Source organism: Ciona intestinalis, chromosome 2 (genome assembly GCF_000224145.3).
Source record: "Ciona intestinalis chromosome 2, KH, whole genome shotgun sequence".
Classification (NCBI taxonomy): domain Eukaryota; kingdom Metazoa; phylum Chordata; class Ascidiacea; order Phlebobranchia; family Cionidae; genus Ciona; species Ciona intestinalis.
Window position 1 is genome coordinate 6,991,960 of NC_020167.2, and position 27,212 is coordinate 7,019,171.

Sequence of the window (27,212 nt, forward strand, 5' to 3'; positions counted from 1 at the left end):
CCCACAAAGGTACATACATGGTAACTCGTAAGCTGGCACGAGGTGTTAAACCCGTGTGATAAAGGCTGTCGTTTTCCGGCCACGCGAGGATAAAGTAAGTTACATTCAAGCACGTTACCGAATTCAGTGGCTTAGTTTTTCTATATTTTAAAACCGCACGGTGGCGATAGGGAGTAAATAGTTATGTCGAGAAAGACGTCCTATCGCACGATGGACTATTATATCGGTTTATGTAGAGTGGGGCGGGGGTAAACAGGACACCTTTAGCACATAATATCTAAATAAATAACTCGATCGTATTTTAGACAATTAACAACGGTCTATATGGTATTCGTGAGGATAAGGTTTTATAATTCTTTAAATGTTCTTTGTTTACTACCAAATGAGACAAGAAAATAGAATGAAAAGTTGTCCCATTTCTTCATACCCTGCTATACATACCATACATTAGAAATCATGTCGCTTTTAGTTGAAAAGTATTGTATAAGGAAGTTAAGGAACAGTGAGGTGACGAAGGAAGCAGCGTTTCTCCCAGACGAAGTGATTATAGGATTCCCACTGGGACGATTTCCATTTCGCCCCTTGCGCCTTTTCGTGAGAAATGTCAACGATAGCGACCGTAATGTGTTTATATAAATTGAAGGAGTCAGAAAATCTAAACGAATGCATAGAGAAGGTTTTAAAACCTTATTTTCGTATTTTAAATGAATAAAATTTATTTCGTCTCTACGGTCACGATAACGATAAACGGGAGAGTTTATAAACGCGAAAATAGGGGTAGTAATAGTAAAGCAACAGTTGTTAAAACAAAACATGCTTATTAATAAAACATAAAAAGAAATATCTTGAACGTTATGTAAGATCTTAGGTGATTAGACTTCAATTAGATAGGTCTCTAGGTCTCGTTTTGATTAATGGTCGAATATAAGTATGCATATTATATCGATTACTCGCGTTATTGTAAAATACGACGAAACAAAAGCACGGACGTCGATAAATCGAAAACCTCCTGCTGCGCTTTTTCTTGAAACTTTACAAAGCAAGAAAGTGAGTAGTGTCCATCAAACTGGGTGTCTCGAGCTTTCTTATCCATCAACGAATAATGTGCGTCCGGCCAGACGGGCAGCGAGCGAGCGTAGAAAAAATCATACAGTGACTGCCTCGAATGATTGAGGCGCTTCAAATGTGAGAGACGTAATCGTTTGCGTGCAGGAAATTATGATGTTGTCTCTTTTGAGTTTTCCCTTCTGTAGTTGATATGTAGGAGTTTAGATAATTGTAGTTGCTGGCGGCAGTGTATAAGTTGCTCTAAATTTTCAGCGAATTTTTTTCTTCTAGAGGCTAAAATAGTGTTCAGTAGAAAAGTCAACGTTTTATTAAAAACAAGCGTGACTTCAAGATAAGTTGTTGTTCAAGCTGTATCTAGCTAACTGGTCACGGCGCTCCCGTGATCAGTAATAATCACGCTTGAGAAATCCTTGAAGCAAGTTTCTTGCCTCGTATCTCAGCAGTCACTATTGCATCGATCGCCAGGATCAGCCATGATTCCTACTGAAGTAGTTGTTTGTGGACTTAGCGCCGTTTTGGTGTATTGGAACACTTTTCAAGCCGACTTTGTCTACGATGATCTGTAAGTGTTGTTGTTATGTATACTTTAACGTTTAGTACAATAAAACCTTTACCACATATCATTCAAATAATCTGATCGTGTTTTAAATAATTAACAACGGTCTATATGAGAATCGTGAGGATACGGTTTTATGATTCTTTGAATATTCTTTGCCTACTACCAATTTGAACGGGAAATAAAATGATTCAATGTCTCATCTTCCTCACCCTACTATATGTAGTTTATAGCCTATACATATATGTAAACTGTTTGTCCATTTTCCGTATCTCAGCTGCTTAGATGTCAAGTTGTGTAGATAGGATTAACCGTTTTTGTTTTAAAAGGAATCCTGGTAACCGAACGTTATGTTTGTTTTGGCTCACTTTCCATTAAAGCCGCGATCTGTGTTGTAACCGCCGCAACAACAAAGCTTGGTATTGAGTTACTTATAGTTGCGAACGACACTTGTAATGTTTCGCTCGTGTTGAACTGAAAGCGAGGTTTCAGATCAAACTACTTTTAGGACAACTCGATTTAAAATGTTATCTCGCGGTTAGAATTCGCAATTTCATCCGTATAGATTGTGAAATCGAATCGTTGATCGTTTAACCATAACCTAAAAATGGTGTCAAAGCGTTAAAAAGTTTGATGTAAAATATCTGCATTTTTTTGTGGCAACGGTGGCTTATACCAATTATCTAATCATGCGTATTAATCTCAAGAATTCACACCTATAGGCATACACTGTACAAAGCGATCGCTGTGTACAAATAAACACGCTCAAAATCAATTACTGCTTCAGTATAGCATTGTTATCGACTGCGAGCATCTCATCTGTTCAATTTTAGGCGTAAAGGATTGAACCCAGCCTGTCAAAATGTAAAAACCGTATCGTCTGTGTTGACTTTTTATCATATAAATCTTTTGACAGGTGCGAGCGACAAACAGTTTTTAATTTGTAAAAACACAGTAACACGCATGGCTAAGCTTAGAACACTTTAAAACTATTGTTTTAGAATTAAGGGCACACTGTGGAAATTAGAATAGGTATTACAATACACACGGTTTTAATAAGGGTCGCTGCACAAGGCTCGACAATCCCAGTAAAGTGGAATATAGTTTTGATCGCAAATCTAATCGATTTACGAAAGCCGCTCGTCGATCCCCTGGGACACAAGTTCGAAATCGATTCTCGAGGTTTCTTACGTCATAATGACGAAATAAAAACTAAGATTCAAGAAAGCGATGAAAGTTTTCTAATTGGAAGGAAAATAATTTTAAAACTTTGTACAACTGCGTCTCGTATTTAAAAACTCGGTTGGAACAAAATTAACTCAATCACAAAAAATAACCCCCACTTACAGTAAAGCTAAAAAAAAATATCCTACTATTTTATCGATTCACGTATTTTAAACATGTCCCATCGTGTGCTGCTTGCCGTGCATTATAATTTGGCGACGCAAACGGTGACGTCATCGTATACGGGAATATCATTCACTTGGACATTTTTAGGTTCCTTAATTTTGAAAATGCGTAAATATTACTGAATCACATATTCCTATCGACGTAGTGTAAAAGTTATATGTGCATTTTTGTCTTGTCATTTGGTTTTGCTGCGATTCTAATATAACTCGAATATAGTGGTCTCGAATATAAAATAGTAGGGTAGGGGAAGTTGGGACAAATTTTAACTCAATTTTCTCGTCCAATGTGGTAGTAAACAAGCAACTTTCAAAGAATCATAAAACTATATGCTCAAGACTCCCATAGACCGTTGTTAACTGTTTAAAACACGATCAGGATATTCGGATATTATGCGCCAAAGGTGTCCCATCTTCCCCCATCCTACTATATAACAGTCCAAGTTTGAACCAAATATTTTAAAAGACAATATTGTTATCATACTGGTTTTCACGACCATAATAGCAACCTAATTTATTTACATCGCGTTTTTTTATGTCATTGTTAAAACGAACCATGTTCTATCCACGGTATCAGACAAGCCTTTCTAAATGTAACTTTCCTTTCAAAACCAACATAGCGTAGTCGCAGTTCAATCCTTTACACACCCACCTTAGTGGTCTGAAGTTAATCGTATCAGCATAATAGGAACACCCGTGATTGTTACATCGCTAAAAATTAACATCCGGTTCGGCGTGCTCAAACAAATAAGGCGTGTCACGAAGCGGACAGAGTGACAAGCTGGTCTCAAAGATCCACTGTCACGGTGTCGCACCTAAAAAATCCGGTGGGACGGTTAAACGATTCTGAAAGCATACGCGGCAGTGATTAGAGCTTTTTAGAGAAAGCAGCGCGTAATGTGATATGCTAAAATACGTGCTATGTTATACATACGGCAATCGATACATTAAAACGCAAATTGGTTTATAATTTACTATAAAGGGTATAAAATTTTAACGCCGACATTAATGGAACGCAACAGATGCTCCTATTTTCGGCTTCTTTATTTGGGCTCGTCTATAAACCTATTGTACCGCACGGCAAAAGTGGCGCTCAGTTTCGGGCAAGATTTATAATGATTTAAATCCCAAGAGAGTCCGGCCGCGGCCTACAACGCAGCAAACCACGATAATCCACTCACGCATCGAAACCGAACGCTATTTTCGTATTAAGTTACCTTCTTATCAAACCCATCTCAAAATATGTTATGCAGTAACAAAAGACGCCATTTACTCGAATCATACACGCGAAGGTAGTACTTTTCGCCAAATGGTATGCGGTCTTTTCCCGCTTAGAGATTGACTCGTAAATTGCCTTCTAACTCGCCGCAACACGCGCTTTATCCAACGTAATTTGCAATATCTTTGGCAGCAAAATGGAAAACACAGTGTGCGGGTGCTTTGATGTCATCCACATTAGCATTGTCTGCCATCCGTGTCAAAGGATCCGCTTTTAAGCCGCCCCGTTTCAAAACAACTTTCAATTTCTGCGCTCGCCTTTCAAATCGAGCAGTTGCCACAATCGATATTTTCTGAGACAGCGACAAGACAGAAATATGATTACAGTTGATTGTAAATACGCGTCAAAACCCTAAGCAAAACCTTTTTTACCAATCTTGCATTATGTCTTGATTTTTACCCAAATATTGTGTATACTGTTAAATGAAAACGGACGTTTTCTGTTTTTAGGGATTTGTTCTGAGATTAAACTTGTAAATTTTACCACGGTCTCATACGTCATCACGTCATACGTCATTGGCGCATACATCGTCACTTGATGTTCCCAGGCCGTATTCGCCGATGCGTGTCGGGGTGCTGAATGAAGCCCCCTTCACAAATGACATTGTGACGTACATAATTGATAGATGGGAGCTCGGATAATGACCATGGCGTTCTGCTTCACCAACGTTTAAAAACACGGGTCATGCCCGACAAATAAATCTCATAATTTCTCCAAAAAAAACGATAGAATCACAGCATGAATTGATTTTCTAGCATTGTTTAGAACCTCTGAATTTAAGCCCCCTTTCTGTTACTTTTTTAATATTTTTGCTCGGAACCGTTTTAAATAATTTCGGACCATTTAAAATGTTGGATGGCTACGATTTCAGACCATTTTCACTTAGCCACGTCACATATCTGTGACGTAATAATCCCTTCGCGTAGCATTGTTGACACAACGATGCATTGAAGAAGACAGGCACCCGATCGCTAACACTGACTGAGCGAGGAATAAGGCGCCTCTCGAAGCACTTGTGTTCACTTCCCTACTCACGAGGGGTTTGATATCACCTGCTATTTCAACTTAGCAGTATTGCCGAATAGTTCACGATTTTAAAGTACCTGGGACCATATTATCGGCGCTGTGAAATATTGGTTCGGCAACACTGCTTATACCTCAAGATAACAATCTAAAACGACTGGATTTTAATAACTGCCACCTAAGTACACGACCGGTATCTCAAGACGTTTTGGTTGTTTCGAGGGTCTCATACGAGACCATTGTCGTTGAACGAAGTTGGAAATATTCGTTTATTTAGCTGGCCATTTACCCACGAGAGGGAATCTTTTTTGTTAACTTTTTGTTCGGAGTTACTTTTATAGCCAAAAATTGGGGTAGAGCGCCTCAAAGTATAACTCGGTCGGTGGTCGCTTTACGTTCAAGTTTCTTCCACGTGGAGTTTGTTTATTTGTTCAAAAACCTTCAGTCTACACTCTACACCCTCAAATCGATGGATGAATTTAAAAACGCGAATTCGGTTGTTTTTGCTACTCAACGCCAGCTTGAGTTTCGTAATTACTTCTGCCAGTCGACGGCCCAATTCAAAACAAACCGTTCCCACCCTAGACTGGCTAATGTGCTCCATGTCTAAAGTAAAATCCAGGATCTACCGTCACAAACCGAGTGCTAAGTTGTTTGTACTTGGGCTTAGGTTTATGTGAGAAATGTATCAACCGAAGAAAATCTCTGGCAAAATGGCGCTAATTCCAAGCTTGATCTACGCGTTAAAGTGTTTATCTATAGTATTACGTTCTAACCACCAATGTGATGTGACCACTAGTTGAAACTTCATTATTTACCTGGGTATACGTGTATGTCATGTTGCTATGTTATTATATAATCTCCTTTGATAACAATTTCTCTGATTGTGTATTTTTCTCCTATAACTGTATGTGGATGATAAAACTCCTTATTTTTTATTTTTTATTTCAGAAAAGCGATCGTAAACAATCCAGATGTTACCCAAGCCTCGCCGATCGCGAATATCTTCAAAAACGATTTCTGGGGAACCCCCTTAACACATACCGGTAGCCATAGATCGTATCGTCCATTAACCACTTTAACGTTTCGGTAAGTTGCACCGTATGGTGTTGTACCGTTGCCTTTCCTAATATCCTCTTTTTGTAGATTGAATCACTGTCTTTTTGGATTGAGTCCCGGACCCTACCACGTGACCAACGTCCTTCTTCACTGTGTCGTCACAATGCTGTTTTGTCACGTTATTAAAATCGTCCTAAATTTTACTTCACAAATGTCAATGCTGGCAGGTAGGCAAGACCCAATTTAAGTAACTGTATACCAAAAATTTTGCAAATCGTAAATAACATACTAAATGATTTTTCTGCAGGTCTTATGTTTTCGCTCCATCCTGTCCACACGGAGGCGGTAGCAGGAGTTGTCGGACGAGCTGACGTTCTTGCAACTTTGTTCACTTTATCAGGTATAATTTTTACAAAACTGTTATTTTGTAGTAAAGCATGTAACGTCGCATTAAATAAGGTAAGGTCAAACGAGAAAACACTCTGGACGATAACATACTTCAACTTTGTACAAATATTATACGTTTAACTTTATATAGTAGGGTGGGGTAGATGGGACATCTTTTCATTCTGTTTTCTCGTCCCATTTAGTAGTAAACAAAGAATATTTAAAGAATTTTAAAACCATTTGCTTACGACTCCCATAGACCGCTGTTAATTGTTTAAACACGATCAGATCATTCAGATACTATGTGCCAAAAGTGTCCCATTTTACCCCACAAAATTGTACATTCAACTTTATAAATTTACAAAATACGTTTAACTTTATACATCACATAAGCTTTTAACCTTGTTTTTGTAGCACTGTGGATATACGCATGTGTAGTTGAGTCTCACGAAAGAAGCAACACTTCAGTTATTCATCAAAAAGTTTCATACACTCCGGGAACTTTGGTAAAGGAAGGTCGAGAACCCAAGAAGAAATCAAGAAGCAAACGTCGAAAATCAACTGCGTATAAAGGACAAGAGAAGTTTGAAACTTTTGTTGATAATTACTATGTCGAAGAATTTAAGTTTACGGGGTTAAAAAACGACGCATGTTCCAACAAAATACATACAATGGACAAGTCTGTGGATCCTGGATACGTCACCGATTCCTCCAGCGCAAGCTGCAGTGTTGCCAGCTCAGAAACGAGCAGTGTTACCGCAGCAGAACTTAACTCGGGGGGTATTTCGAACATGGGATTGCCTACGGTGTCATGCAGTTTACGCAGAAGACGAAAACTGTCAGCGGACAGTGGTATAAACCTTCCTTTGCAGCGACAGCATGCAGAGAACTCAGATATCCATTATCCTGCCATTGTTCCGCTTCAAACCAGTTTCAAGAAATTTTGCTTTTTATATTCGGCTTTAATTTTCCTCTCCGCGTGTGCCCTTCTATCTAAAGAGCAAGGCTACGTCACTCTCCCACTGTGTATCGCATATGACGTATGGATTCGTCATCGTCTCGGAATTACCAGTGCGCTTTCGGCTTTATTTGGGCGGGTAAGAAGTTTCCAATTTTTTGTACTGTGGGCTAAGATGGGACACCTTAGCACATATTATCCAAACATCGCGATCGCGTCTTTAACAATTAACAACGCTTTATGGGAGTCGTGAGGTTATGGTTTTATAATTCTTTGAATGTTTACTACCAAATGGGACGAGTAAATAGAATGAAGTGGTGTCTCAGCTTACCAACCCTTTACCCTACTATATTTAAACCCTACTATAATATAAAATCGAGACTTATCACTTCAGCTTGGCAAAATCTACATAAACAGTGTAAATCTTATTTTAACTGCCTTCTACAATGCTGATTGAATCTACCGGTCCAAGAGGTTTATAAAAATCTCAGCGGGTTGTCTATAAATCACCACGTTTCATTCTCAGTTTACGGCTTTTTAAATGAGAACTAAGTCAACTATATAGGTCGTAAGTGACATTGATCAATTAAGCATGAAAATCGTATAGTTTCAACGCTTTGTTTTAGGATTGTTTTTTTTTGTACGCTGAGATGACAGATCACTTATAGAATGCAGCGAAATCACGCAATATACAAAGAATGTCCCATTCTCGGTACAATTGCCCCTTATTCACTAAAACCTTTTTAACCCAATTGAGTTTCTGTAAATTGAATGTTTGCTAGATCAAACAAAATTGCAAGAAAAACTATATGCTTCTTTAAATCACTCGCACTCATGCTCCGGCCAATGCTTTATAAATGATCAGTGGTCGAATCATTGTGAAATTTGTATCGCACATTCTCTTTGATTTCGGGTGACTGCCCTATAGCGCATTGATGCGTTTAGCGAATTGAAACAAATGCATCTCTTTCAATACGATTAACATACCTTATTGTAGCGTAAATTGATAAACTTTTCCACGGTTCATATATAGTTTGATTTTTTTCCTTTAAACTATATTTTTTTTTACTTTTTTGCATTCATTTTGCAATCAGGATCCGATGTATAAAACACTTCGACGTCGCGTGTGGAGCTTGGCAATCATCTTTCTTGTCTCGATGATTCTGCGACTTTCGCTACCCGTTTGGTTATCGGGCGGTGGCGACATTTCTCCCGGGTTTTCGACAAGTGATAACCCCGCGGCGGCAAGCGAGAGTTTTCGATGTCGTGCGCTCACATTTTCCTATCTGATGTTCTTCAATGTAAAAATGTTGCTTGTACCAACCACGCTTAGCTTTGATTGGAGCATGGGATCAATACAGCTTATAGAAGACTGGCTGGACCAGAGAAACCTTCAGACTGTTACATTTTATGCAATTTCGATAACATTGAGTTATCGGCTATGGACAAAACTTCGTCATCGAGATTTAAACCACAAAGTTTCCCCAAGTTCATCAAATGAACCTGAATCTCAGGACTATTTCTACTCACAGTCGTATGAAACGAAACCTTACCATCGAGGTAATATTTATTCGCCAAAATATGAATCTGTATCGTTTACTATTACGTAACTTACTACATTTTTTTATCCAATCACAGATCGCCTTTCGTCTCTCCTCCTGGGGTTTCTCCTACTCTTCCTCTCACTCCTCCCGGCATCTAACCTCTTCTTCTATGTGGGATTTGTGGTGGCGGAACGAGTCCTCTACCTCCCGAGCATCGGGATTTGCATCCTCATCACAGAAGGAGCGTTTTTTCTTTTATCTCTCTCCAGTCACTGTCGTTCCATTTACAAATCAAAACTTTCCAGGTAAAACTTTACGCTAACAAATAAATATATAGTAGAATGGGGGAAGATGGGACACCTTTGCATTATATTTGCTTGTCCCATTTGGTAGTAAACAAAGAAAACTTAAGGAATTATAAAACCATATCCTCATCATATACCGTTAATAACTGTTTGAAACACATTCAGGATATTTGTATTCTATCTGCTAGAGGTGTCCCGTCTTTCCCCACCCTACTTTATATTTTTACATAACAAGTAGATCCGTTTGTACTTACCTTATTTGTTTTTACCAGGAACAGATCAGTTATGTTTTGGTCGTTAGCCTGTTGTTTGCTTGTAAGTTACTCATTAAAAACATTCACCAGAAACAAAGATTGGAGAAACGAGTTTAATCTTTACAGGTATATTTATGTCTCTTTAAATATTAACTTACTTCTTGTTTCTTTAAACATCGATGTACGACATAATCAGCGTTTTGTCTTTTACCACAAATACATTTTCGTGGTTCTATAAGCATTGTGATTTTCTGCCTTTATTTAAAATTTTGTGTTTCGTTTCTAACGTAAACTTCCCTACACAGCTCCGGAGTTTCAACAAATCCAGCAAAGGCCTATGGTAACCTTGGTAACGTGTTACGTAACCAGCAGAAGCTAGACCAAGCAGAGGTTGCTTACGTCACTGCATTACGTCATAGATCAAATATGGCGGACGTTCATTATAATCTGTGAGTATTGTGAACCTTAGCAAATATCATGTGTTATATAGGTGTCCCGTCTTCCCTCCCCCTACTGTATATGTACGTTGTTGTTAAATGCAATGTCACCATTGGCAGACTGCGTGCCTTCTGTTTCACTTAGTGTGAAGAAAAAGTGTTATTGGGGAAAGTGTTAATTTAGATCGATATAAACTAAAGCTTTTAAAGTTCATACAGACCATTTTGTGTTTGGTAAGAAAAGTGAGTCTGGAAAATGTTATATCAAAACTGCTTTCGTAGTTTTAACCGGGAGTTCGGTTAGCGTTTGATCTCTAACTTTCCAGATGCGCCGTTTAAAAGGTTCATAAAGCGTCTGCCTTGTGTCCCCACATAAAAGAGAAATCTGGCATGTGTCGAGGGCGTTGGGAAATGCGGTCGACAGTTATGGAAAGGTAGTAGCGGATCTTACGTACATGCTGGTTGCGAACGGTGAGGTTATAAAGATCCGACGAATTGGCAGCGATGTGGTTTTTAATGGAGCGGATAATTTAAAACTAATTTAAAAATACAATCCACGCATGATCTTTCGCGACATCTAGCGATGAAGGGTAGCACAATTAGAAAACCAATAAAAATAGGTTTTTGTTTAAACTCAACATAACATGCTGGGTTTCGTATAAATCAACTTGGAAACCGGAACGAACATTGCGAGCCCTATGACTGATGTTTACATCACAATCAACCCTTGTTACGTCACCACGGGAACGAAGTTCTTGAATGGTTAAACAATTCGAACTCGTAGAGGGTTTCAGCTTGAGCGAATAACTGTGTTGTCGGTTGTATCGGATTTCTACAGATCCCCAAACACTGCGCGTTCCAATCTAGTTTATACTTTATACTTCCCGCTTTTGGTTCTCAGCGTCCTAGCATAGAATCAACAGGGTTCGGCAGTTCGTATATTGAGCTTGTGTTTTTTTACATTTTGTAAGTTGTTAATGGTGCTACAATGCAGTGGTGTTTTACTTTTTTAACGAAGATGAATATCGGATTTACCCCCAATATATAAAATGGTTCTTATTTATTAAAAAAACGAGAGTAACAAATTACAGCGTGTATTTAATGTGACTTGCTAATGACAACTAGTTAATAGCATATTTGCCCCGGAAGACGAGGAAATTTATCCTAAGTTATGAAAGGCTGTTACATTGCAATGTTTATTCCTATAACTTACACACTTGCAACAAATTCCAATCTCTGAATTAGGGCGTTGCTGTACCAAGACACTGGCCGACTCCTACAAGCAGAACGAAGTTATAGAGATGCCATTTCATATCGCCCACAGCTGGCGCTAGCGAGACTGAATCTTGGTGTCGTATTGTCCCAGCTTGGCAGAAACCAAGAAGCGAAAACAGTGAGTAAATTGTTATATTGTAGTTCGATTAATTAAATTGTATGTTGGTATTCCACCTTGTATAGTTATTTTGAACTGGATATGTGATATTAATTGAAGAAGGTAAAACGCGCGTTATTTAGAAAACTTTCTTCTAGTTTAGGGGAATTTATAGAGAACCAGCACGAAGAGTCTAACAATAAAATTGACCTTTTCATTACTGTAAGTTTAATAAATAGGTACATAATAAATAAACAATAAAATAGTTAAACAAACACTGACAGTAAATAGTTTGGCGCAAATCTCAACGATAAGGAATGTCAACATAAGCAGGAACGATGACAAAGTTTACACCCTAATTAAAAAATCAAAAAGAAACGAAAACTTTAAGCAGCGAATATTTGTTATAAAATGTCACTTTGTCTGCTGCTACGACGCTCCCACCACGAAGCAGGGTGCCAAGATTTACTGGATTTGTTTACCGAGATTAAAGATCTTGCCACGTGACGTTTCCTCCCTCTACATGTGACGTCACGGAACATCCGCCGGAACTCGACCCGGTACTGCGGGTTCAGGAACCCGTACAACAACGGGTTCAAAATACAATGTATCCAAGATAGAACTGCAACACCGAACTTAATTGTGGCTGAGACTCGAATGCCGAAGCTTGACTGAATGACACCGATTATGGAAGTTGGGAGAACACATACAGCGAACCCTAAGCAAATGACGAGACCGCTGTACGCTAGATGGCGCTCTGCATCTCTCCGTCTGCGCCGACGTCGACTTTCGTTTGAGCAGTTGCTGTGAATGGACGAAAGCAGCGATTTCTTTCGACTAAAATACAGGGTTCTATTACGTTGAAGACTTCGACCCTTTCCGCTATCTTTCCCATTCGACCCGTTCATCAGTTCCCTTGAAGCAACTCTTTCCAATCCCATTCTTCTTGTAGTGTGGCCTTGTACGCAGCTTGAAAACGAACCCTGCCTTGACAAACAAGACTCTTCTGCTGCATATGAATACCTGTACAGCCGGCTATGCACAGATGAGAAACGATCTTCAGTAAACACCTCACTTGTTTCAGGCACGACTTTACTTTCAGCAAGTCGCGGAAAACCGGACTTGTAGCCGCCAGTGGGCGACGTTGGGCTTTCTACCTTTAAGAAATCAGTCGTATCTACTCTTTGTGTGTTGCTACTGTCTCGTTTCATAGGTTCAGGCGTGACTGGAAAGTTGTCTGTTTCTTTAACATTCTTTGGTGATATATTTGGTTCCACAAACTGTTCGTCGGCATCTTTACTTTTCCTTCTCTTACTGTTTCGAAGTATTTTATTCAGAAAACATTTGCAGCAATCTTGTTTCTTTACCGCATCCGAAACGTTAGTTTCTTCTATTTTCTTTGGTGATGCGGTATTATTATTTGCATTAGGTTCCGAACAGTACTGTGGGTTTGCATCATCAGTTGTTACATGTTCAATAACAATCTCAATGTCTTGTTTAACTTTATGCTGAGAGCAATACCTCTTCCACGACTGTCTTGGATTCAACCAAGTATCAGATTTCGCCCTTCGTTTCTGGAACTCTACCCTGCTGGTCTTATTCCTTTCTACATTGCTTACCGTCCGAGTGGCTTTTCGTTTAGAGACGGGTATTACAATTCTTTTGATATTGGTGGCCCGTTTTTGTGGTGATGTAACGTTGTTTCCAATGGCGACACCACTCTTTAGGGTGCATGTTTCACATTTCGCACCTGCTTCATCTTTTTTTCTCTCTTCTTCAAGTATTTTGCCTTCAGTTGCTTCCAGATTATTATCATTGTTTGTTTCCAGTGATAAAATATCAGGTTTGACTAGTTCGTCCTCTTCAGGCACCTCAAGTGTTGTTTCAATACATCTCACATCCTTTGAGGTACTAACGTTGCACTCGGAGTCGTTACATTCCTTTTTTATTACTGAAACTTGCCTTACGAGTCTCCTCTTCTCCGCTTTTTCTTCTTGCTCTTCCCTCTCCTCCTCTTCCGGGGACTCTTGTATTATGGATGGCTGCCTCCGGACCTGATTATTTGAACAAGCCAACTTTAGCTTCGGAATGAGTTGGGAAAGATTCAGCTTCGTGTTTTCATCCATCTCGTTCATATTCTCATGTGCCACTTCTTTATTTGATGACTCCGATGTTTTTGATCCGTCTTTCTCCGACGATCCTTGCCGGGAAGTCTTTCGTTTCATGACGTCACGAGCGATTTCAAGTGTGACGTCATCGGTTGGTTCTGACTTGGAGTTTGGTTCCGATTCAATCGTGGATAAAATGGTAATTCCTCTGGAGGACCGAAATGATAATCTTCTTGCTTCGCTAGAGTAACTGAAGTTTTCGTCCTGACCCGAGTGTGGTTCGTCTGTTAAAACAATAACATGTTGTTGCCTTGGAATCAATAAACTAAAACAAATTCTTTTTGTAATATTTTTCTGGTAGACAAAACATACTTATATATTACTTCTGCTACCAGGCATAATGTAAAACATCTTTTAACGGCTCATCTGGTATCAAAATCTAACGTATTTTCGACGTTTCGTCTGCCATCCATACTTCAGACATTTGTTTGGTTTAAATGTTTCATTTTCTCACCTCCCCAGCTTTTACGTCGAATAGTTTCCGTTTCGCTTCGTATGCTACCCATGCTGTGCTTGCTTTCGTCATCTGATAAAAGATCGGGAGACGACTGGGTGACAATGGGGACCTTTGAGGAGGGCGATGACAAACGCCGTCCACCTATGTACACCAATTGGGATTTAATTTGCCTTGTGAACTCTGTCGAATTCATTTATCTTTAAACAGAATGATTCAGTCAAAGATTGTCTTTGGTCTGGCAAAAAGAAAGTTATACTTTTTTGTCGATCTTTACAAAAAAAACTGCCAAAAGAAATTTACCAAGTTGGCAGTGGAAACTTATACGTTCTTGCTTACCTCGATCAAAGTTTAGACTGTTCCGTCGACCACTTAGCGAACCTTGTTGACTCAAAGGCACTTGCAGGTAGTTCATGCAAACTGCGTTATTTTGTTCCACTGGACTACTGCAGATTTGGTTGTGACTGCCATAAACGGGGGCGTGTGTCATACTGCCACGACGACGCATAGCGGCTCGGGTATTTTCGTCTTTTTCCACGCAAGAGGGCGATGCAGATACTGGTGCCGGGTACTTTTCCACTGTTCTTCGGCATTTCTTCACCTTACATAAAATCGCCCTTCAGAAATAAATATAAAGTTACATATACTATGCTCGTGACAAGTACATGTTCAAACCTCCTAAGGATCTTATGTTGTCTGCAAACTTACCCGGACCTCCTAAACTCATCGTTCTTCACTATTATGAATTATTAATATAGCCAGGGACAGGCAACGTCAGCGGAAAATAACTTGGCATAGAATTTTACACGAAACATGCCAACCTGATTTTCAATATGTTATTAAAAACCAACAGCGCTTGCCTACGTTGTCATTTCAACGCCAGCATTACGTACAAAATGTTCCTTTTACGCCAGCAAATTTCTAAACCTACTACACATGCAAAGTAAAATTCAATAACGTTCTATTTCGAGCGAAAAATTAAAGTCGCTGTCAGAATTTGCGAATATTTAATTTATTCTTCCATTAAATTCAATGAGGGAAATGAAAAATTGATTCAAATCGAATTTTAATTCAAACTGCATTGGAATATTTTGAGTCATGCCAAAAAGGGGGCACTTAAGAAATACGTGTATGGATATAAAAGGCGAATGACCACTTGCTACGTAGACAAGCGGACCTTTAAACAGCATGGTTTTAAAACAAAGTACAATAGGGAGGGGGGGAAAGAACACTTTTCATTATATTATTCCGCCTATTTTGTAGCAAACTAAGAACATTTAAAGAATTATAAAACCGTATCCTCACGACTCTCGTATAGACCATTGTTAATTATTTAAAACGCGTTCAATATTTGGATAATGTGTGCTCAAGTTGTCCCATCTCACCCCACAGTACTATATAGTGTTTTTTTTCTCGGGTCGATACTTTATGAATTAAGTTTTGAAATCATTATCGATTTTTGTCAAACAATATTGGGTAAGGTCGGTCAACCATTGTGCGCATGTGGCAGTTTCTATGTACATTAATACATATATTGATAATAAATATGATCATATAATGCAATGGATGCTTTCATCGTGTCAATGCAAGGGGTAAACATGACATTTAATCATTACATGAAATATATCAATATATGTCACCCGCCAACTCCAAACATATAAGCATCAACATATAGATTTAAAGTTGAAGTATAAAGTTAGGTGGCGAAAGATGGGACAGCTTTTTATTTTATTTTTTCTTTAAATTTGGTAGTTAAAAAAAAGAGCATTTAAAGAATTATATAACCATACATCCTCACGACTGCCACAGACCGTTGTTAATTGTTTAAAACACCATTAGGATATTTGTTCCATCTTCCACCACAGTACTATATATCAAGCAGGGCTTTTTGTTTTTCTCGAAAGTTTTATTACGTACCTGTAAAGTCCAATAAGGGCAACTGTGGGCACGAACTGTAGAACAACGTTGATGACTATTTGATAAAGTTTGAGCACTTTGGAGCCGAAGTGGCTTGTTGATAACGCGCATCTGTAGCTGGAAGACCTCCAGACGAACGTATCGGCTGAAAATCAGAGGAGCAATTTACTAGATGCTACTGATTGCTTCCGCAAACTATATTCGTTGACGCTGCGGGTTCTAAAATCTACTTGTTGGGGTGGTGGCTTTTCCTTAAGGAAGTAAGCGGTCGCTGTGTCAAGATAACGCGCGAATATCACCGAGGTTGCTTGCTATTACCACATAGGGAACAATTTTGTATTATCTTGGTTATGAAAAAAACTCCGATCTAACACCTTTGTGGATTATTGAACATGGATGGTGTATAATGCAAATGATTCCAGATAATCTCCGAATAACGGAAAATGAATTTTATCTGTTTCGATTTATTCCTTTCAATTAAAAATCGATTCCCCTGCCATAACCATGCATGGTGGTTCAATATGACGTAACACGGATTTGCATACGTGCTTCAGTTGCCGCCAACACCTGTTTGCGTGGCATAAAATCCAATGCATTTTCGGATTATTTTTTGTAATCAACGCCGGGCTAAAATGTTTTTCTAATTTCAAACGCTTCGCCATGCCAGGTCTCTAAACACCAATCGATTCAGGTTTTGTTAAAAAAAGAACCAAATGGAATTTCAAATTATTTTGCATTCTTCCAAATCGTTTAACGTGTTGTTGTTAAGTCTTGATTAGGAGAAATTGTCTGACCTTTGTGCATGTCATTTGCTTCTTTTACGTCATGAGGCGGATCTAGTAAATGCCCTAGACCGTGGGAGAACTTTATTGTCCAATTTTAAAACAAATTGAAGTCAGGGGTACCAAGGAAACTGAAACCGCAGATTAGGCTTAAATTTGTCGTTTTACTTCAACAAACGACTCGCATGGCGATAAAAATATCCACAAGCCGAACACAACATTTATCCAACTATAGCTTTAAGTACTTTACCCTAGACTTTAGCTTAAAGTTAATTGTAAGTCATTTTTGCCAAGAAAAATTACTAGTTTCCGTAAATTGCTGCGTCGCGGTTATGACACTGTGTTTATGTCTTTACATTATTCATTACTTTATGCATCGCAAACTTCTGGTAACTTTTAGTGGGGTGAGGGAAGATGGGACACTTTTGCATTCTTTTTCCCGACCCATTTGATAGTAAACAAAGAACATTGAAAGAATTATAAACAGTATCCTCACGACACCCATATACCATGGTTAATTGTTTAAAACACGATCAGGATGTTTGAATATTATATGCTTAAGGTGTTCATCTTACCCCACCCTACTATATCACCAATATATGTCATACTTACTTAATACGAAGGGAAGATACAACGCCGGCGCTGAAAGCCAGATCCCAAGCAGCCACCATTTAATCATGTCTTTAGCAAATAGGACTCTGTATCTGTAACATTAAAATATGATCCAATGATCATTGGGTAAAAGTCTTGAAACAGCTAATTAGTAACATTTTTAGTTAGCTAGTTATGCGATTCAGTTTGCGCATGACCTGTAAAATCGTGTTTTATACCTATAAAGAATTATTATTTTTTGCCCTTTTTCGCCGGCTATTCATGTGTCGGGTTTCTGGCAATTTTTTTTACTCCCAGAACTCGCCCAAAATTTTGCGGTTCTCAAAACGAATCGCAAACCCGAATGTTTACGATGCTCACTATCGTATCAAATCGCTGATAAAAGTGCCGACTTGCGCGTATGAATTATGTATTTTGCTTTTACTCGTATCCAAAGCTAAATTGCATGTTCCCCTCGGTTAATGGACATCTCGAGCGAAAAAAAGAACGGGTTTTGCTACCCGGGTTGCGACGTGCTTATCAGAGTAAATATTTAATGTGTGGCAGGCATCAATACTTCTACGTCTCTTACTTTCTTTCGGTATGTCAACAGTTCCGTATAAAGAACTGTTGACATTCGCGCGTGGAAATGTATATTCCTAACTTGACACAATACGCTTAAACGTTATAAATAATTCAAGCGATTACATGTAATTGCTAATTGTTTTTTTATAAAACATCAATTAAGAAAAAACTAAGTAGTACAGTACGGTGGGGAAAACGGGACACATTTAGCACATAATAATCAAATATTCTGATCGTGTTTTAAATATAGTTGTCTATGAAAGGCGTTAGAATACGTTTTTTCGTTCTTTAAATGCTCTTTGTTTACTACCAAATAGGTTGGGAAAATAGAATGAAAAGGGTGTCCCATCTTCACCCACTCTACTGTATCATTTAAAACAACTGGGTTTTTATAACATAGGGAAAATAAAGGGCGCTATTTACGAACACTCTAGTATAAATTTTCATCCAAATGCAGCAAGTTTTATCTTATATACCCTAACCCCTATGGGCCTGCTGCCAAATTTGGTACAAATATAGAACTCATGGTTTTGATGAAAATGTTCCAAACCTCACCTGGACGAATGAACTATACCAATATATCGGTTGATGGCAATGCACACCAGGTTGATTACTGATGACGACATTAAGCTGTAGTAAACGAACGCCACAAAAGTGCAAACCTCCCGTGGGTATATATCCCTGTGGGCCGAAATCAGAGGCAAAATCAGCGGGAGGGCCTACAAAAGAATTCAATATTATGTTGGTAAAATCGCATTTATTATTCTGTTGCTGTAAAATATTTGTTTCGGTTCGGTATTTTGTAAAACAACTTCAGTCAACAATCAGATAATGTTGTGTACGTGTAAACACAGTTGCTTCACAATTACGTGAATATAGATTGTATAACCTCTGGTGACCTGTGTTACAACTGGTATATTATAAACTATGGCTTATGATATAACCTGGTGGGATCGTGCGAAAGCGCGCGGCTTCTGTGACGTCACGTTAGAGTGATTAAACAAACCGCGCACGAATCGTTATCCAAGCGCTAATTAAGAGCGGTTAGTCGTTCAAAACAATACTTATTTTAATTATTTTTTTCATACCACGACTGAGAATGTGAGATCCACTGCGCATAGATTTGTAATGAGATGATTAAACGAAGTTTGTAGTTTTCTGTTTCTGTGATAAGCTGCGATTGTTACGCCATTCCCGAAAAACCCCAACACTACTATAAAGACGCCCACCACCAAACCGAGCAGGACCATCCATTCCCCGGGGATATCTGCGATGAAAGACGCGTTAACAGATATTATAAACAACACCCCGCATGATGACAAACCTTCTATTTCGGATTCTGTGCCATTTTGCCAGTTAGTTAAGTTCGTTGCCGCTTCTGCATTGCGGCCAGTTGCCGAAACGTCTGACTGGTTTCCATTTACGTCCATCATCGGGTTCAGGTTAAGCGCAACTGGCTACTTACGTTTGTCATCGTATTTTTCAAGAGCGTGCTTGAATATTTGAAAGAGTTTCGAATGTCTCAGGTGCGTCCTTAAAACGAGAAAATCATTTTTTCCTAGTACACCTAATATAGCAATTCCTATAACCAACAAGGGGACAAGGGATTATTATTACAACTTCAAGTATCTTATCTGAAACACTTCTTCTGCCTTTGTAAAGCCCAAATCTCGAACTTTTCAAGTTCATCGCTCGTCCGAGTTTCCAAAATCCATATATGATTTCCAAATTAAATATTAATTATCGAATGTTACGTTACGCCGAGTGGCTACGACTTTTTTCTTGGCACGAGACCTCGGGACGCAAGATGTCTAATAACTACCGACAAATGAACTCGGATTCTCTGTCAATATATGTTATTACCACAAAGACGCCACACGTAAGAAAAAAAAAACTTCACCCAGCGTCAACCGCATGCTTGATGTGTGTTGCTGCATGTCCAGCCACTAATAGACTTTAAATAAACATTGGTGATTTAAACTGACCGAAACAAACAAACGTAAACCCTCCGTCCACCTGTCCCCCACGTGGGTATTGACAGACCCGTATTTCACTGTAACATGTCCTGTTTATAAGTTAAACACGACCACGAGCCCACTCATAAATTTTTTATTCCTTTTCCGAGCCGGGAAACGCAATTATCTGCGGGTCACCAGAAACTTTCGCTTCAGAGGATTAACGTTCCTTCAATTTCAACTCTAAGTCTTTCTAACAACACCATTTTACGGACACTGCTAAATTTTCACACGCACACGGTATACCAGTAATACAGCCAATATTCAACGGTAAGTACGGTACGAGCGCATCGTACATTGAGACTCGCATCTCGGTCTCTGCAAGAAAACAGCGACTTGTATTTTTTCCTCCCGCCGTATACTGACGTTCGTATACCCATTGAATCGATTACTTTTGAATGACTTGAATTATTAGTGTGGTTTAATCTATGTATGCGCAACGATAAAGAGGGACCGCAGAGCCCTTGACTCAACCTTATATATTAATGTTAATCCCTCAATTGTAACATAAAGGAATTTAGACTTATGCACTTAATTCTTAATTTTCTTAATTATTTTTTCATTATTAAGCTGGCAGTTCAATCTTCCTACATTGCAAACCTTAATCATCTCCGCTCACCTATGTAACAATATGGTCAAACAGAGATCGTATTTGACCACTTTGACTAATGTCTTGTGTGACGTTCTGTTTGCGCGCAAGAAAACTTTATCTCTAGTTTAAAAGTTACCTGTGATGCGTACACTACGAATGACGTAACCAAATTTTTACTTCTTCTTTAAAATAACGCTGATTAACGTTTGGCCACCAACCGTAAACTACCTCAGTACAAACAATGACCAAGGTCAACCTTGTTAAAAATCGCTCATTTGTGATGAATGTACGTCATTAATTAGTTCTCACACAATTTAAATACCTTCTTTTGTTTGTCCTTATTTTCTGCCTGCTCTAATCTTTTCGCTTAATGTGATCCATTGTCCAACCGCATGCAATAATAACATGCATTAATAACAAGTATAGAGTCACCTTTTCATGTGTCCATAATGAACTCGACGCTGAGGGTTACGCGACCCGCTTCAATAATTCACGTGTTCTAATAACCGGCGTACCTTACTGTAATAAGCTGCAGCCGTGTTTAGCATTAGACTTTAAAAAGAAGCTAGAACTGTAGCAACCCTTGCGTTCGCACCCATTTTAAATATTTAGCGGGGTTAATGTAGTACGCGCGCGTTTGGAAGTCTAATTAGAATAAAGTAGCACACTGGCGTGTTTGTTTATCAACCCGCAGAATGCCTTGTTTAGTAAAGGTCACCATTAAGTGCTGGGAATGAAATTGATTTTAACAACAACAAAATTCCAATATTTCTTTTCATACATTAGGCTTCATTGTTTAGTTTTATTTAACTAGCCGCCTTTAGTCAATACAACCCAGAATACTTATTTCGACGTCTTTTTGTAAGACATGATGTCAACAGTCTTTCTATTTTAGGTTGAATAATAAGGCGTATTGGGAGATTTGCGCTGAAAGCAACAGTTTGTTTTAAACTCACGAGTCATATTTGTATATTTTAGTGTTTTTGTTTTATAATAACACAAGGTACTGATCTCCAGTTCTTTACATTAAAACTGTTTTTAAGGGATTTTATTCAATTATTTATGCGTAAAGTGCGGTTGCGACGTTTCAATATGATTACATGTCACTAGATATATGCAAGTGCAGCTAATCCCTTGCAGCATATCGACGGCTGCATTGTACTTTACATTAGTGAATTACCCTTACTATGTATGCAGGTATACAGAGAAACTGCAAAGTTGGACGACCGGGGCCTCAAGGATCCACGAAGCCATGCGCATGCGCAGATTTCCGCTTTGTACAACCTCGGATGCTTATTGGCGGAAGAAGGGAACCACGTGGCGGCAGTTTCAGCCTATCAGAAAGCGATCGGGCGGAAAGCAACCCACTATAAATACCATAGCATTCTAAACATGTTAGGTAACCAGATTTTTCCCTGCAACTGTATTATTTAACATTGTTTTCACTTATCCTACAAATGGTCACTTTACCCCAATTGCCATTGAATGTCTTACGATATTTAGTAGGGTGGGGGAGATGGGAGACCTTTTTATTCTATTTTCTCGTCCTATTTAGTAATAATAAAATACCTTTAAAGGATTATTAATACTGTATCCTTATGACTCTCATCGACCGTTGTTAATTGTTTAAAACTCGATCAAAATAATTGTATATTTGGTGCTAAATATGTCCCATCTCCCCCAGCCTACTATAAGTACCATATAATGTTTAAAAAATGTCAAGATAAACTGTCAATCAATTTGATCTATGATCTTCAGGTCAGTCGCTGTACCAGTTGGGTAGAATCGAAGAAGCAGAACGAAGTTTTAAGCTCTCATTGGCTGAGAAACCAGATCACGTGCCGTCACATTTAACTTACGCCCGACTTCTAGAAAAAGTTGGAAAAATCTCTCACGCCGAGAAATTGTACAAGAACGCAATTCAAATGGAGCCAAGTAACCCAGTGTCATATCAACATTACAGTAAGTTTGTTTTTACGTTTCACATGTTTTAGTCAGCTTAGTTTATCCCAATAGTCTATATTTAAAATACCGGTCAATAAAGACGTCGGTGGTAAACGGAATTTCGATTTTTAATCAATAGCTATGGCATATTTTTAGATCTCGATTAGGAGACCTAAAAAGGGTTGTACCTAAATAACGCAACACTCTATTTTTGCACCGTTTCCAGGTCGGCTACATATAAATAGAGGAATGTATACAGAAGCCAGTAAGCTACTTGATAAAGCCATTGAGGTCACTGAAGGCACACCGGATTACGAGCTGCTCTTTGCCGCCGCAAGCGCCCACAGGCACGCAAAATCTTACAGCACGTCTGAGAGATATTACAGATTGGCCGTGAAAGTAAAACCGAAGGTAATTGATATTCATTAGATTTAAATAAGTAGCAACCAGCAAATGCAATAAACAGTTTTACATCTAGAAATATGTAATTGATCTTAAATTGACGCGCTTCTTCTGAAAAGCAATAAAAACTAGGGATTTGGAAAGTATTTTTGCATTTGATAAGTTCACATATAATTTCTATGCTTATAATAATTTAAGTTTGTAAAATAAAAATAATAAAAAAACACTTCTCTCCTGGTAAACATAAACACACATCATTTATATGTGGGTTTCATCATTTATATGTGGGTTTTAAGTTTTACACAAATGTTATGATAAACCTGCAGAAAGCTACTTGGTGTGAAAATATCAGAATAATCACTTCATAAGTATAATCTATTTTCGAACGTCATCAAATCTTAAATTTCAAATTTTTTTAGCTCTAAATTTTTCTTTCCTTTTTTTGCAGCTGGCGTCCTCTCACATGAATCTCGGTGCCATTCTACATCTTCAAGGAAAGCTCTCTGAAGCCAGGAAGTCTTACACGCAAGCCCTGAGTTTAAAACCTATGGATCCACTTGTGCTCGAAAACCTTGAAAAATTAGACGCAAGTTTAAATACCAAGAAGCGATGAAAACAAACGTTTATAAATTAGTCCAATTTAATCAATTAAAGTTCATGGTGCTGTTGTTACCAATCTTGGATTGGTTAAGTAATTATGTATCAATTGTTTTTCACTGTAGTCGTTATTGAGCAAATAATTTCCAATTCTATGACGAACTTCAAACGTACAAATTTACAAATATAACATGAATTCGCAGTTTTTAATTATGTTGATAAAGTTTTGTCTTTTTAATTTTGTTTCTCGTTTCTTCTCTAAATCTTATCAGACCTAATTGTATACAAAGTGCAATAGTGAAATAAAACGTATATTCTCCGTTAAAAGTGTTTTTTCTGTGTGGATCCTTTTTCGTCTGACAGTATCTGCTTCCACCCAGTGGTCACTGATGGGATGTCTAATACAGACTTACATTATTATTCACACAGTCTGAACGTATTAGCAAAGTTAAAGATCGTGATTTGAATAGGAATTGAATAAGAATTCGTTTCAAATGGGCGATAAGCCATAGTTAGCGTACTACCTGCAGTATTTTGAGTATAATACAATACATAGTAAGGTATATAGGGGGGAGATGGGACACCATTCGCACATAATATCTTAACATCTGATCGTGTTTTAAACAATTAACAACGGTCTATGAAAGTCATGAGCGCTACGGTTGATTATTTGGTTAAATGTTCTTTGTTTACTACTAAATGGGACGAGAAAATAGAATGAAAAGGTGTCCCAACTTCCCCCATCCTACTATACGTGTATTTAAGACTTGGTATACATACCCTATATCAGTTATTCTATTGTTCAACGGAGATACTATACAGTGCATGATGATACATTAAAGTGACATGAAGTATATTTGTTAACAAGTTTATGACTCAAGTTTACGTTATTAATAAAGTGACGTTAAATAAAAGTTTGGTAACATCATAGAATACGTTTCGTAGAGTCTGTAACGCGAATAACTACAACTGTATTATATTGTAACTTAAATGTTTACTACGTGTTCACACACGTCGCAGGAATTCCGTCAATTTAACTATTGCTGCAATCTTCACAAAACGCTGTTACTATAAATAGATTTCAGTGTTACTTAATACTAAGTTACTGCTTATCAAATCCTATCTGGAAACTAAAAAACTCATATTTTTAAAGGCATCACTGGCCCTAGGAACTCGCGCGAATTACAATTTAGCATTGTTATACGTCGCGAATTTTTGACGTCACTCCTATAAATTAACCAATCAGCTACCAGTTTTCCAAGTAAACACGTTTTTTTATTTTTTGCGCAAGTGAGTTTTGGGTCGCGGCCATTCATTTAGTTTGCCATTTTGGAACAAGAAATTGGAAGTTATAATGTGGTTAAGTGAGGGCAGCTATAGATTATGATAATGGATTGCTTTAGTGTTTGCTATATATGAGCATTATGTTTTGTTAAATTAATAATTAACATCTGTTTACAGCCAACTAATATCGAAATAAATTGTTTAAATGTTCGAACTATTTGAATTTGCACGAACAATACAGACCAAAGTCATGTGTTCAAATCACATCCATGCTATCTCGCTCACAAATCAAGATGCCTGGAGTGGCAGCCGTCGATGCAACTTTGGGTTGGCAACGTTAAAAGTGAGTTTGTATTTCATTATAAAACCGAGTCCTATCTTTCGCAAAATATAGGCATTAAATTGCTCGTAGCTCGTATTATATTAAACATTTTGTTCGTTATATAATATAGATGACGCGACTCAAAGTCAAAGCATAATACAGTAATGTTTTATATATGTTTGTATCTATATATTTTAAACTACGCTTATTAAATGTTTTTCACTTTTTTAGTTTTCACTTTTTTGATGTAACACTTCAATCCACTATACACGGAGAAAGATATACTAACTTCGAAACGACATACCTACAAGTTCGTTCCCGCACAGTTGACCTGCGTAACCGGTAAGTGCAAATATATATTAACATTCGTATATAATTTGTGTGTGTATTGTTATAGTAGGATGTGGTAGGAAGAGACACGTTTTCCATTCTCCTATTACGACTCTCGCTTACCGAGGAGTTACCTCATATTTAACTCTGTTTTTAATTAAAACATGATGGAAACATTGGGTTATATTAACGTTACTTTTACTATTACAGAAGTATGTTCAAAGCAGGAACAACTATGAAGTGCTTCATAGAACCAACGCATGTGAACCATGATGAGTGGGTGAGTACTTTTAGCTGCTATTTTAAGGTCCGCGAATAAAATGATTTCAATTCCATTGATACCTGTAGCTCCTAATATTCCATATTTCCAATCCGGTTTTTGTCAGAAAAAAAAAATGAATTAAAAATCGCATTAATATGCAGTTATTTAATTCTGTAAATATTCTTTGAGAATGAAAACCTGGGCCATCTTACCCCAACATACTAATGTATGATGTGCTTACAATACAAAATCTTTCAACTTTAAATTTTATGTCACAGATATGACGCCACGCTTTACATGACGTAACTTGGCTGGTTCTATGAGCAAATAATGATGGAAGAATATTACGCGAAACGAAAGAACTGCGCGGAAGGAATCGACGAAGGTATAAACCACGTTTCACTATAGGCTTAATTTTATTTCGCAAGTTACTGAATCTTTGAACGATTTAAAAGCAAAATGCGTTTTTGTGTTCACACTAATGCATTTATTGTGTTAAATATGCGCTTACAATATTGAAATACAAAAATCACATTATACATATATGTTTACACTTAAAGATATATTATAATCTTATATTAAGACAAGATTGCGCAAATATACAAATTCTTACGTTACTGTGGTAATTAACTTTATTTTTTGTACTTGTTATAAAACAGCGGAATAGGCAACAAATCTTACGTTTTATTATTCCTACAGAAAATAGACATGAACGAAAAGCTCAAGAACGAAGATGGAGCCATAGCATGCCAAGACTAAGATTTATTCTTAGTCGATGTAAATACTAACTTAAGTGAGCTGTAGCATAAAAAGTCCCTTATATTTATTGAATGCTTGTTTAAAATTGAGCGTGCATGTGGTACACTGTGTGTGGTGGGGGGTGGAGAAGTATAAGGAGATCAAATGATTAAAGTCCACCTTTGTACACGTTAGTAATGTAACGTGGTTGGGAATCTTGGGTTTTATTTCTTTATGTGTGTATGTGTGTGTAAACAACCTGCATAAGAACGGTGCGCGCAGGTCAGATTTCCCCAACTTTAACCCATACTCCTGGTGTCACTTACCAGCAAGGCCGGACAGTCGGCATCAGATAGATAGAAGTGACATCGCTATAACTAGGGATCGCTGTTAGGAAGTAAAGTTAGACAGAACTGGGACACTGCACCGGGCCGACACAACACGTGTCATTGCACCCAGGCCTATACAGCAGACCGTCCTGGTTTGCGTAAACCCTTACACGCCGGTTGGTTAAAAGTCCGGTCAGCGAAAGCTGGTGGGTTCCAACTGCAAAACAATTAGGCGCCAAACCTGCGACTAGG

At 38.1% G+C, this 27,212-nt stretch overlaps 2 protein-coding genes and 1 long non-coding RNA gene across 5 annotated transcripts in view; 2 read left to right on the plus strand and 1 right to left on the minus strand.

Moving 5' to 3' along the window:
• LOC100184098 (transmembrane and TPR repeat-containing protein 2) overlaps nucleotides 1-23,823 on the plus strand; it is a 25,723-nt gene extending 1,900 nt beyond the window's left edge. Inside the window, exons 1-14 of one of the 2 annotated variants that reach the window (XM_009859565.3) lie at nucleotides 1,343-1,630; nucleotides 6,284-6,421; nucleotides 6,479-6,618; nucleotides 6,699-6,791; nucleotides 7,193-7,875; nucleotides 8,831-9,296; nucleotides 9,375-9,585; nucleotides 9,858-9,965; nucleotides 10,145-10,288; nucleotides 11,522-11,669; nucleotides 21,950-22,151; nucleotides 22,511-22,714; nucleotides 22,923-23,107; nucleotides 23,547-23,823. In XM_009859565.3, the coding sequence (XP_009857867.2) occupies nucleotides 1,542-1,630; nucleotides 6,284-6,421; nucleotides 6,479-6,618; nucleotides 6,699-6,791; nucleotides 7,193-7,875; nucleotides 8,831-9,296; nucleotides 9,375-9,585; nucleotides 9,858-9,965; nucleotides 10,145-10,288; nucleotides 11,522-11,669; nucleotides 21,950-22,151; nucleotides 22,511-22,714; nucleotides 22,923-23,107; nucleotides 23,547-23,711 (2,976 nt within the window). In that variant the 5' untranslated portion in view covers nucleotides 1,343-1,541 and the 3' untranslated portion in view covers nucleotides 23,712-23,823. Of the gene's footprint in view, nucleotides 1-1,342; nucleotides 1,631-6,283; nucleotides 6,422-6,478; nucleotides 6,619-6,698; nucleotides 6,792-7,192; nucleotides 7,876-8,830; nucleotides 9,297-9,374; nucleotides 9,586-9,857; nucleotides 9,966-10,144; nucleotides 10,289-11,521; nucleotides 11,670-21,949; nucleotides 22,152-22,510; nucleotides 22,715-22,922; nucleotides 23,108-23,546 lie in introns of those variants that run through there. The other variant, XM_026840727.1, reaches the window with a different exon arrangement.
• LOC108951010 lies at nucleotides 11,663-20,314 on the minus strand. Of its 2 annotated transcripts, XM_018817372.2 has the most exons (8): nucleotides 19,470-20,312; nucleotides 19,234-19,412; nucleotides 18,701-18,864; nucleotides 17,582-17,673; nucleotides 16,188-16,332; nucleotides 14,610-14,887; nucleotides 14,271-14,414; nucleotides 11,663-14,040 (listed from the first exon to the last, which is right to left on the minus strand). In XM_018817372.2, exons 1-8 carry the CDS (start codon nucleotides 19,576-19,578, stop codon nucleotides 12,053-12,055), a joined length of 3,099 nt encoding a protein of 1,032 aa, XP_018672917.1. In that variant the 5' UTR covers nucleotides 19,579-20,312; the 3' UTR covers nucleotides 11,663-12,052. The 2 variants fall into 2 exon arrangements, with proteins under 2 accessions (XP_018672917.1, XP_026696527.1); XM_026840726.1 differs by having other exon boundaries at nucleotides 19,234-20,314.
• A 1,172-nt stretch (nucleotides 23,824-24,995) lies between the features above and the next one.
• On the plus strand, nucleotides 24,996-26,919 carry LOC108951014. Its single transcript, XR_001975456.2, has 5 exons — nucleotides 24,996-25,322; nucleotides 25,533-25,643; nucleotides 25,842-25,911; nucleotides 26,172-26,278; nucleotides 26,593-26,919. It is a non-coding gene; the product is annotated as an uncharacterized LOC108951014 (long non-coding RNA).
• Nucleotides 26,920-27,212: the final 293 nt, after the last annotated feature.